The 12134-nt window shown below is 61.9% G+C and overlaps 1 protein-coding gene across 1 annotated transcript in view; it reads right to left on the minus strand.

The window, feature by feature from the left end:
• Nucleotides 1–3438: 3438 nt before the first annotated feature.
• Clstn2 (calsyntenin 2) overlaps nucleotides 3439–12134 on the minus strand; it is a 309384-nt gene continuing 300688 nt past the window's right edge. Inside the window, 6 exon segments of the mRNA XM_048334920.1 lie at nucleotides 3439–3657; nucleotides 6542–6726; nucleotides 7381–7501; nucleotides 7933–8016; nucleotides 8018–8079; nucleotides 8183–8353. Of these exon segments, the coding sequence (XP_048190877.1) occupies nucleotides 3439–3657; nucleotides 6542–6726; nucleotides 7381–7501; nucleotides 7933–8016; nucleotides 8018–8079; nucleotides 8183–8353 (842 nt within the window).

The following is a 12134-nucleotide window of genomic DNA, read 5'->3' on the forward strand; positions in this document are numbered from 1 at the left end:
TTGAAAATTTATCTGATTAATTTACACGGGGGGGGGGGTGGCGAGTAAAAGGCTCCTTTTCTTCTTCCTCTTGCCAACGTTGAGTCCTACAGCCAAGAAGATTCTGAAGTGTGCTGGGCTAGTCTCTCTCCTGACGATGTTGCTCTTGATTCAAATAGTCACAGGTCTTCAGGATCATTTTTAGGGCTGTGAATCGAGCAGGGCTGGAGTGCACCCCAGTCCGAGATGACGAGCATTCCTGCTTAGCAGTCATGACGGGCCGAGTGGTGCGGAGACGTCGCAGAGCTGGGTGGGCAGTGGTCTCGGCCTCGTGGCGTGAACGTGTAGGTCTTGCAGCCCTTAGGAGTATTTATCTGAATTTCTGAATTCAGAAGTCACCAGGGCTTTTGTTGCTGTTCCCCTCTTAGGACGTGAACTAATAAAACGGTTTCGTGGTGGCGATGACAAGCCTTTCCTCTGGACCGCGGGAGGCAGAGCCCGGGTGGGCGGTGAGGAAGCAGGTTGCCTTTGGTGCATGGTAAAGGATCCGCAAGTGCAGTCCTTGGCAGATCTGGCTGCCCATCATTTTTGTACAGCCTGTGTGATTTCCATTTTTTTAGAGTAAGAGGATTCGTGACATATGAAGTTGTTTTTTTCAGTGCCTATCAATACAGTTTCGTTGGAGCATTCATGTTTTTACATCGTAGCTTTCGCACTACAAGGCCGATAGATGGGACTCCTTGTAGCAGAGTCCACATGGCCGGCACCTTAAGTGTTTCCTGTCTAGCTCTTTGCAGATGATGTTTGCGGGTCCCTGGCATGCAGGCAGGGGGGACGTCTTCCTGGCAGGAGCCCCCCTCCTGGACAGTCCCCCTCATGTCCACATGGGCCGCTCTGTAAGCCTCGTACTGGAGGGCGACTGGTCGATTCCAGCGAGTAATCATGAAAAGAGGTCCCACATTTTCGCTACCTAAATGGACACAGGCCTCGGTCAGGTGTGGATGGCATCTGCTGAGTGTATGGGAAGTATTTCCCATATTCTTGACAACGGCTCACCCGCTCACTGGCTGCTTTAGTCCACGGGTGCCATGCTGTCCTGGCCCTTTCCCGTCTCGGCCTCCTCTGTGCATCTGAGGCGTCAGCCCCTCTCGCCTCCAACTCTGAGGAGCAGGGCCCACGCACGGGGTCCCCGTGGCAGGACAAGCGGCGAACCGCCCAGCCGCTGCCGAGTCTGCTCTGCTGACGCCGGGGGAGCGCAGCACACGGCTCCCGAAGGACGGGCTGACTGGGACACTTGTCACGTGTGGTGAGGGCACGGGGTGTCCCCCGTCGCTCACCCGGATGCCTGCTGGTCCTCCCTTTCCCAGCCTCTCCTCTCCTCTTCACCCGCGGTGCTCGCGTCGGAGCCGGCCGCAGCAGCACGGGGGGAAAGGGCTCTGGCGCCGGCTCACCGCCGTGCCCGGCAAGTCCAGACGGGCCCCGTCACCAGCGCCCAGCCCCTCCAGCCCACGGGCCTTACCAACATGGTCTGTGACTCGCAACAGCTCACCCAACCCTAAGAGAAAACACCATCCAGAAGAGACAGCCAGAGGGCACGAGCCGGCGTCTCCCTAACCAAGGTGCTCTCTCAGCCCTAGGTTAAATAGGGGCACTCGAAACCCCATCCAGGAGACCAGTTTTAAGCATACGCGGCGTTCCCTTCACTGCCGCAGGCTCAGATAATTCAGTGGCCCCTAAATGCTCAACTAAAGAACCTCTCTGTATTTAAATAATGGTTCTGTAAGAGCTAGCCAAGCCTATGGATTTTTCTCCTTGTAAGCGTGTAGACCCAGCCTGATGGAGTAAGGAAGAATCTGATGGGGATAATTCACAGGAGGTGTCTCTCTCCTCCTTCTTAATGATTGTAATAATCTCACATTTAGTTCCTTTAGAGGGTGGTTAAGCTTGTGGCTATGTCTTCCTCTGACTCCCCTCTCCTCTCTTCATAATTTCCAGAAGTGTCCTTTCTGCAGCTATCAAGTCCTATGTGTGTGGGGCTCGTGTCACTCATCTTTGGCATGCTCCCATAGCTCGCGGTAGAAAGCCTGGGACAGAGCAGCAGGTGTTAGGAAATGCACACTAGGTGAATTAGCATGCGCATCTGTAGATCCTTGGACTAGGCTCGGAGGACGGGGGGTCTAACCTGGCTACACCTCTGAACAACTCCAAGCCAGACACGGAATCTCTGGGCCTCTGCACCCACCCAAATGTAACGCGAGACAACTCAAGCATTCACAGGATGGTCGTGGGCCTCCCAGGGATGAGGGGCTGCACAGAACGCCTTAGGAGATGGGCAGGGCTACATCGGGCCCTTCCTCCGCCCTACGCAGAAGGCTGCCAAGACCTGCTCCAGCTCCCACGGGGTGGGCACCCCCTTGAGTTCAGGGAGCACAGGGAGCAGATGCTGAACTTCGTGTTGAACCCGAATGCCACGGGACGAGGGGTTGCCTGCCTTGCCCTCTAACAAATTCAGGAGGGCGCGGGGCAGAGTGAGGACCAGGGCAGCTCGTACACTGAGACACGTCCCCAGGCTTGGTGGAAGAACGGTTAGACTAGTCTGAGTCCTTGCCTGCTATTCTCTCGGCCACACAAGATTGCCCCCTTGTTCCCATAGCAACAGTGCTCCTTACAGAGTGTCCACATTAGAATGAAGGTGGAAAAGTCTTCCTTATTAAAGAAAGGAAAAGAGGAATTAGGGGTCTGGGATATTATCTGGCCTCTACTCAAAGCTTTCCTCCTTTTATGAACAGAAGAAAGGAGCGGCGTCTTCAATGCAAATACGCTTCCGATTCCCGGTGCTCAGAATCTCAGCCTCTCATCTTGGGCCGACGGCGGCGCTCACCTGAGCTGTGATACAGCCGAGAAGGGCACGCCGTCTCCAGAGGGGGCACGGGGGGAGAGCGGGCCAGAGCCCTGCTGACCTTGGGGTTGCCCTTGACCCGGGGGAGCCCCCTCCCCCCTCCCCCCGCCTCCCGGGGCGTCCACGGCCAGCCCTTGCTCCTGCTTGCTCGGCTCGGCTGTGGGCACGAGCGGCAGAAGAAGGGGCTCTGTGTGTGTGCGCGGGTGAGCGTGTCAGCGAGGGCACGCGGCGTCCTCCCCTGGAAGCTCAGCTGCGCCCTCACGAGGCTGCCCGCCAGGCCCTGGGGCTGCCCTCCCTGCCGGCCAGGCTTCACCGGGTCTGGGTGGGGGGGTGGGGGTGGGGGGGTGGGTGGCGTTGGGGTGGGCCTGGGGCAGGAGGGGCGCAGGGCCGAGTCCACGCACAGGGCCCCACGGCTGACCCACGTGGGGTGCGGCAGCGCCGGGCATGGGGAGCAGGCCCTGGGGGGGAGGTGGAGTAGGCCGGGGGGCGGCGGGGGAGCAGGCCCTCAGGGGAGGGGGAGCAGGCCCTCCAAGGCCCGGCGTGGGGACCCGAGGCGGGCACTAGTAGGGGAGCGTGGAGTCGTCCCACTCGAGCTGGGCTCGCGGGGCTCGCGGGGCGCCGCTCCGCCCGCTCCGGCCTCTGCCCGGCGCGCCCTCCTCCTCGTCCTCGTCGCTGTCCTCCGAGCTGCTGCCGCTGCTGCCCGAGCCGGCGCCGCCCTCCTCCTCCTCGTCCTCCTCGTCGTCCTCGTCCTCCGCCCCGCGCCCTGCTCCGCCGTGCTTCTGAGGCCGGGAGACGGGGCCGACTCAGCGAGGCCACAGAGCCCGGGCCCCGCGCGCCCGCCCGCCCCTCACCCCTCCAGCTCCCTCCAGCGCCCCGCGTGGCTGTGGAGTGGGGGAGCGAGGTCACGGCGCTGTGGCAAAGCGGCGAGTGGCCGCGCCCGCCCCTCAGCGCCCCACGTGGCTGCCCGCACAGGTGAGCGCCCGGGCGGAGGCCTGGGCAGATGGGAGAGGAGGAGCTCCGGCGGGCGTCACACCACCTGAAGTGTGAGCGCCGGTGTGCAAGTGTGAGCGGCTCTCCTCTGAGGTGATGGGTTGTGTGGTGTGAGCGCGTGTTCTGAGGTGATGTGTTGGTTGTGTGGTGTGAGCGCGTCTTCTCTGAGGTGATGTGTTGGTTGTGTGGTGTGAGCGCGTGTTCTGAGGTGATGTGTTGGTTGTGTGGTGTGAGCGCGTGTTCTCTGGAGGTGATGTGTTGATTGTGTGGGTGTGAGCGCGTGTTCTCTGGAGGTGATGTGTTGATTGTGTGGGTGTGAGCGCGTGTTCTCTGGAGGTGATGTGTTGGTTGTGTGGTGTGAGCGCGTGTTCTGAGGCGATGTGTTGGTTGTGTGGTGTGAGCGCGTGTTCTCTGGGGTGATGTGTTGGTTGTGTGGTGTGAGCGTGTCTTCTCTGAGGTGATGTGTTGGTTGTGTGGGTGTGAGCGCGTTCTGAGGCGATGTGTTGGTTGTGTGGTGTGAGCGCGTGTTCTCTGAGGTGATGTGTTGTGTGGTGTGAGCGCGTGTTCTGAGGTGATGTGTTGGTTGTGTGGTGTGAGCGCGTGTTCTGAGGTGATGTGTTGGTTGTGTGGTGTGAGCGCGTGTTCTCTGGGGTGATGTGTTGGTTGTGTGGTGTGAGCGCGTGTTCTCTGAGGTGATGTGTTGGTTGTGTGGTGTGAGCGCGTGTTCTCTGAGGTGATGTGTTGGTTGTGTGGTGTGAGCGCGTGTTCTCTGGAGGTGATGTGTTGATTGTGTGGGTGTGAGCGCGTGTTCTCTGGAGGTGATGTGTTGGTTGTGTGGTGTGAGCGCGTGTTCTCTGGAGGTGATGTGTTGATTGTGTGGGTGTGAGCGCGTGTTCTCTGGAGGTGATGTGTTGGTTGTGTGGTGTGAGCGCGTGTTCTCTGGAGGTGATGTGTTGATTGTGTGGGTGTGAGCGCGTGTTCTCTGGAGGTGATGTGTTGGTTGTGTGGTGTGAGCGCGTGTTCTCTGAGGTGATGTGTTCGTTGTGTGGTGTGAGCTCGTCTTCTCTGAGGTGATGTGTTGGTTGTGTGGGTGTGAGCGCGTTCTGAGGCGATGTGTTGGTTGTGTGGTGTGAGCGCGTGTTCTCTGAGGTGATGTGTTGTGTGGTGTGAGCGCGTGTTCTGAGGTGATGTGTTGGTTGTGTGGTGTGAGCGCGTGTTCTCTGGAGGTGATGTGTTGATTGTGTGGGTGTGAGCGCGTGTTCTCTGGAGGTGATGTGTTGGTTGTGTGGTCTGAGCGCGTGTTCTCTGGAGGTGATGTGTTGGTTGTGTGGTGTGAGCGTGTCTTCTCTGAGGTGATGTGTTGTGTGGTGTGAGTGCGTGTTCTCTGAGGTGATGTGTTGGTTGTGTGGTGTGAACGCGTCTTCTCTGAGGTGATGTGTTGGTTGTGTGGTGTGAGCGCGTGTTCTCTGAGGCGATGTGTTGGTTGTGTGGTGTGAGCGCGTGTTCTCTGAGGTGATGTGTTGATTGTGTGGTGTGAGCATGTGTTCTCTGGAGGTGATGTGTTGGTTGTGTGGTGTGAGCGCGTGTTCTGAGGTGATGTGTTGATTGTGTGGTGTGAGCATGTCTTCTCTGAGGCGATGTGTTGTGTGGTGTGAGTGCGTGTTCTCTGAGGTGATGTGTTCGTTGTGTGGTGTGAGCTCGTCTTCTCTGAGGTGATGTGTTGGTTGTGTGGGTGTGAGTGCGTGTTCTCTGGAGGTGATGTGTTGGTTGTGTGGGTGTGAGTGCGTCTTCTCTGAGGTGACATGTTGGTTGTGTGGTGTGAGCGCGTGTTCTCTGAGGTGATGTGTTGGTTGTGTGGTGTGAGCGCGTGTTCTCTGAGGTGATGTGTTGGTTGTGTGGTGTGAGCGCGTGTTCTGAGGTGATGTGTTGGTTGTGTGGTGTGAGCGCGTGTTCTCTGAGGCGATGTGTTGATTGTGTGGTGTGAGCGCGTGTTCTCTGGAGGTGATGTGTTGGTTGTGTGGTGTGAACGCGTCTTCTCTGAGGTGACGTGTTGGTTGTGTGGTGTGAGCGCGTGTTCTCTGAGGTGATGTGTTGGTTGTGTGGTGTGAGCACGTCTTCTCTGGGGTGATGTGTTGGTTGTGTGGTGTGAGCGCGTGTTCTCTGAGGTGATGTGTTGGTTGTGTGGTGTGAGCGCGTGTTCTCTGAGGTGATGTGTTGGTTGTGTGGTGTGAGCGCGTCTTCTCTGAGGTGATGTGTTGGTTGTGTGGTGTGAGCGCGTGTTCTCTGGGGTGATGTGTTGGTTGTGTGGTGTGAGCGCGTGTTCTCTGAGGTGATGTGTTGGTTGTGTGGGTGTGAGCGCGTGTTCTCTGGAGGTGACGTGTTAGGCTGTGGGAGCACACTAGCACCCTGCACGGTGCTCGGCAGGTTTTCAGCCCATGAGCGTGTGGAATGTGCTGGTAGCTCCCCCATAGAGCACTAACACCGAAGAACCCTGTATTGCACTAGCAGGAGAGACCAGGAAGAGACCACATGGCTGGCTGCTTTCAGAAATTTCTGGTTCTGTTTGTCAGGTGAGAGCGATTTGGCAGGCGAGATGGGGAGAACGGTGGGAGGGGCCTAAGAAGAGCTAAGACGGAGGGAGCGCCCCCTCCTGCCCCGTGGGGGTCAGATCACCTCCATGGGGTTGACGGTGATAGTCAGCGCCGAGTCGTCCCAGTCCATCTCAGCCTCCTTTGCTGCCTCCGTCTCCTGGACGAAGTGCTGGTGGGCGATGCGGATTCGGTACACACCCATGGCCACCACAAACACCAGCATGCACACGGAGATGATGACCACCACCGTGGCGATGCTCGGGACCACTGCGACAGGGAGGAAGCCCCGAGACGGGAACTGAGGCCCAGCCCAGCTGGGTGCCGGTGGCTCCCCGGGGGCTGGGGTCTGAGGATCCTGGTTTGAGGTCGGTCTGGGCAGGGAAGCCTGTGAGACTCTAAGAATCTCCAGTCACAGAGAGAGCTGGACGCGGCGCTGAGGCCCACGCGGTAGAGCTCAGGGGACGGCGCCCGGCCGGCACACCGAGTCCAGCTCCGTCCTGTGGAGGAGCACAGTGAGACGCCCCGCACGGGTTCTCCCTGTCTACACTGCCATCCACCTGTGTGACAACTAACTCGGTCCTTGTCCTCTCGGTGACCAGGAGCTGCCCCTGGGGTAACACGCGTGACTTTCTATGTGGGGACAGAGCAGGTGGCTGTCGTGAGGTCGTTTCCCCTCTGGCTGGGGGGGAGGGGGCTCCCCCTGGGGTCTAGGGCCGAGTGCGGGGGAAGGGCAGGCGCGCACAGCGAGTGGGCACACCGCAGTGTGGACGGGGCTCGGGCTGCGCCGTGTGGGTGGGCAGGGGCTGTGGGAAGCTCCGCCTTGGGTCGAGTCTGGAGGCCTCCGCGCCCCCCGCCGCGCTGGGCCCCGGGGGTCGCCCTCCCCCCACCCCGGGGCCGCGCTTCCTCGTCGAGGGTCCCTACCTGAGCCGCGCCGGAGGCCGCTCCGGGGCTCGGGGTGATGGACGGACTGGAGGAAGGGCGGCTGCAGGACGAGGTGGTTGACGTGCTCGTCGGAGACTCTGACCTCATGGAGGACGCCCACCTGGAGGAGGGGCAGAGCCACTGAGCGGGGTGGCGGGGTGCTGGGGGCTGGCGGGGCACCGGGGGCCGTTGGGGTGTCAGGGTGCTGTGGGCCGTTGGGATGTCGGGGTGCTGGGGGCCGTCAGGGTGGGGTGCTGGGGGCCGTCGGGGTGGGGTGCTGGGGGCTGTCGGGGCGCTGGGGGCCGCGGGGTGGGGTGCTGGGGGCCGTTGGGGCGCCGGGGGCCGTTGGGGCGTCGGGGCGCTGTGGGCCGTTGGGGCGTCGGGGCGCTGTGGGCCGTTGGGGCGTCGGGGCGCTGGGGGCCGTTGGGGCGTCGGGGCGCTGTGGGCCGTTGGGGCGTCGGGGCGCTGGGGGCCGTCGGGGTGCTGTGGGCCGTTGGGACGTCGGGGTGCTGGGGGCCGCGAGGGGGGTGCCGGCCCCGCGGCCCCGCTCACCTCCACGTGGAAGTCGTTGCTGGTGTAGCGGCCGTTGAGCTCCGAGCACTTGATGCGGAACCGCCGCGCCTCCAGGGCGGTGGGGGCGCCAGTTGCGGTAGCGGAGGCGATGCAGGACCTGCTCGTAGCGGCTCATGGAGGCCACGCCTGTGGGGAGACGCCGCCCTCGTCAGGACGGGTGGGGGGCGAGTGGACGGGGAGGGGAGGCTCTGGGGAGCCGGGCCCCGGGGTGACGGGGAGGGGCTCTGACCGTAGATGGAGTAGCCGGCGGTGGAGTTGGTGGCGTCCAGGCGCCGCGGGCGCAGCTCCCCGTGGCTGAGCTCCAGGCACTCCTGCCGGGGGTCCAGGTCCCCGCCCAGCACCAGCACGTCGCAGAAGTCGAGGTTGTGAAGCATCTCCTCCAGCACCGCGGCGCGGGGGGCTGCGCGGGACGCGGAGGCGTGAGCCACGGCGCGAGCCACCCACCCGCGTGCTCGCCCCGAGAGCCACGGAGGCCCCCCCCCGGGGCGGGGGCTCCAGGGCAGAGCCCCCCAAGGCATCCTCAGAGACCGGGGCGCAGCTGCCGTGGCAGGATTATTATCGTGCTTGGTTCCAAGAGAGCCGGGCCGGTAATTAGTAATCAATTTAGGCAGTACAACGGAACCAATGGCCAATTAATAATGGATCAATTAAGCTAGATTAATTAGTCACTGGGCTCGCGGGGAGGCACGTTAGCGAGCTGGTCCGTCTCGGGGTCTTTGCTGGACTTCTCCAAAGAGCGTCTGAGTCCCGGGCTGCTGGACGGAGGTGATGAGCACGGAGGTAAAAGCCGCCCGGGGGTACAGGAGATGGCCGTGGACGAACGTGCCGCGCGCCAGGCGTTGGCCGGGCTGTCTTTATAGACGGGCGTCCGTGGGGCCCCGCCCCGCCCCGCGCCTCGCCAGAGCGGGCCTAGCGCTGCAGGGAGGAGCCGCACAGAAAGCCGCTCATTCTCACCCCCCACTGGGGAACCGTGGCTTTCGGGGTGCATCTGCCGGTACTGGGGTTTGAACACACGGCCTGTGGCTCTCAGCTCTTTTGCTTATGGCTGGCCCTCTACCACTTGACCCGTACCACCACTTCCCGCTCTTTGCTGGTTATCTAAAGGTCTCTAAAACCCGGGGCCCAGGCTGGCTTTGAACTGTGACCCTCTCCTGTCAGCTTTCTGAATAGCGAGGATCATAGGCGTGACTTGGCAGTGCCTCTTCATGACCTGCCAGCTGCGATCATTTCGGTAAGTCTAGTTCCAAAGGGCACCAATTATCACATGCTTTACAGTATTTACGAAAACAGAAACTTGAGGCATCACCAGGGACAGAAAAACTATCTTCAATAATCAAAATGATTTCCAAAATTTCCAGTGGCACCAAAAATATGATTGCGCTCATTAGCTACACCGTTATAAATCATCTCTTCAGGCTTCGCTTTCAGCTCTTCACCAACCCACAAGGGTTATTTTTATTTTTATTTTTTTTTGGCCAGTCCTGGGGCTTGAACTCAGGGCCTGAGCACTGTCCTTGGCTTCTTCCCGCTCAAGGCTAGCACTCTGCCACAGCACCACCTCTGGCCATTTTCTATATATGTGGTGCTGGGGATTCGAACCCGGGGCTTCATGTATACGAGTCGAGCACTCTCGCCACTAGGCTATATCCCCAGCCCCCCACAAGGATTATTATTAGCAGGACCTGCAAACACAGCGTTACACACGGAAGACAGGGCTGCCGTGGAGGCGGTGCCCGTGGCGGCTGCGGGGCCTCCGGGCCGCCCCATCCTCGCTCCCGGTGGGGGACGGAGCCCATGCCCCCTTGGGGTGTGCTGGTTGCCATTGCCTCCCCGTGCACTCCTGCTGTCACACCTACAGTGGTGCGTGTGTGTGCGTGTGTGCGTGTGAGGTGCTGGGTTAGGAACCCACAGGCAAACCAGCCCTGGCTGGGCCCTGGGGAAGCAAACGCTCTCCGCTCTCATCGCAGGTCCTCACCACAGAGCACCGGGAGGAATCGCCAGTGGCTGGCAGCGTTCAGAGTGGGGGCGGGGGCGGGGGCAGGGGCGGGGGGGGGGGAGGCCCTCCAGGCAGGGCCCGAGGCCAAGGTCTTCAAGGCCCAGATAGGCCTGGTAGCAATCGCCATGATGATGGTTGTTCCAAGGACGAGAGTGGAAGTTAAAAGAAGGGACAATGGTGGCGCCTGGCCGTGGCCCTCTCACGACGGGCAGGTGGACGGGTGGATGGGCAGGTGAATGCGAAGGTGGATGGGTGGATGGGCAGGTGGATGGGTGGACGGGCAGGTGGATAGGCAGGTGGATGGGCAGGTGGATGGGTGGACGGGCAGGTGGATGGGTGGATGGGCAGGTGGATGGGCAGGTGGACGGGTGGACGGGCAGGTGGATGGGTGGATGGGCAGGTGGATGGACGGGTGGATGGGCAGGTGGATGGGTGGATGGGCAGGTGGATGGGAAGGTGGATGGGCAGGTGGATGGGTGGATGGGCAGGTGGATGGGCAGGTGGACGGGTGGACGGGCAGGTGGATGGGTGGATGGGCAGGTGGATGGACGGGTGGATGGGCAGGTGGATGGGTGGATGGGCAGGTGGATGGGCAGGTGAATGCGAAGGTGGATGGGTGGATGGGCAGGTGGATGGGTGGATGGGCAGGTGGACGGGTGGATGGGCAGGTGGACGGGTGGATGGGCAGGTGGATGGGCAGGTGGATGGGTGGACGGGCAGGTGGATGGGTGGATGGGCAGGTGGATGGGCAGGTGGACGGGTGGACGGGCAGGTGGATGGGTGGATGGGCAGGTGGATGGGAAGGTGGACGGGCAGGTGGATGGGTGGATGGGCAGGTGGATGGACGGGTGGATGGGCAGGTGGATGGGTGGATGGGCAGGTGGATGGGAAGGTGGACGGGTGGACGGGCAGGTGGACGGGTGGATGGGCAGGTGGATGGGTGGATGGGCAGGTGGATGGGTGGATGGGCAGGTGGATGGGCAGGTGGATGGGTGGATGGGCAGGTGGATGGGTGGATGGGCAGGTGGATGGGCAGGTGGATGGGTGGATGGGCAGGTGGATGGGTGGATGGGCAGGTGGATGGGTGGATGGGCAGGTGGACGGGTGGACGGGCAGGTGGACGGGTGGACGGGCAGGTGGACGGGTGGATGGGCAGGTGGACGGGTGGATGGGCAGGTGGATGGGTGGATGGGCAGGTGGATGGGTGGATGGGCAGGTGGATGGGTGGATGGACGGGTGGATGGGCAGGTGGATGGGTGGATGGGCAGGTGGATGGGTGGATGGGCAGGTGGATGGGCAGGTGGATGGGTGGATGGGCAGGTGGATGGGCAGGTGGACGGGTGGATGGGCAGGTGGATGGGTGGATGGGCAGGTGGATGGGTGGATGGGCAGGTGGATGGGCAGGTGGATGGGCAGGTGGACGGGTGGATGGGCAGGTGGATGGGTGGATGGGCAGGTGGATGGGTGGATGGGCAGGTGGATGGGCAGGTGGATGGGTGGATGGGCAGGTGGATGGGCAGGTGGACGGGCAGGTGGATGGGTGGATGGGCAGGTGGATGGGTGGATGGGCAGGTGGATGGGTGGATGGGCAGGTGGATGGGCAGGTGGACGGGTGGATGGGCAGGTGGATGGGTGGATGGGCAGGTGGATGGGTGGATGGGCAGGTGGATGGGCAGGTGGACGGGTGGACCGGCAGGTGGACGGGTGGACGGGCAGGTGGATGGGTGGATGGGCAGGTGGATGGGTGGATGGGCAGGTGGATGGGTGGATGGGCAGTTGGATGGGCAGGTGGATGGGTGGATGGGCAGGTGGATGGGCAGGTGGATGGGTGGATGGGCAGGTGGATGGGCAGGTGGATGGGCAGGTGGATGGGTGGATGGGCAGGTGGATGGGCAGGTGGACGGGTGGACGGGCAGGTGGACGGGTGGATGGGCAGGTGGACGGGTGGATGGGCAGGTGGACGGGCAGGTGGATGGGTGGATGGGAAGGTGGATGGACGGGTGGACGGGTGGACGGGCAGGTGGATGGGTGGATGGACGGGTGGATGGGCAGGTGGATGGGTGGATGGGCAGGTGGATGGGTGGATGGGCAGGTGGATGGGTGGATGGGCAGGTGGATGGGTGGATGGGTGGATGGGCAGGTGGATGGGCAGGTGGACGGGTGGACGGGCAGGTGGACGGGTGGA

The sequence above is a fragment of the Perognathus longimembris genome, chromosome 26 (assembly GCF_023159225.1).
Source record: "Perognathus longimembris pacificus isolate PPM17 chromosome 26, ASM2315922v1, whole genome shotgun sequence".
In the NCBI taxonomy this organism is placed as follows: Eukaryota; Metazoa; Chordata; class Mammalia; order Rodentia; family Heteromyidae; genus Perognathus; species Perognathus longimembris.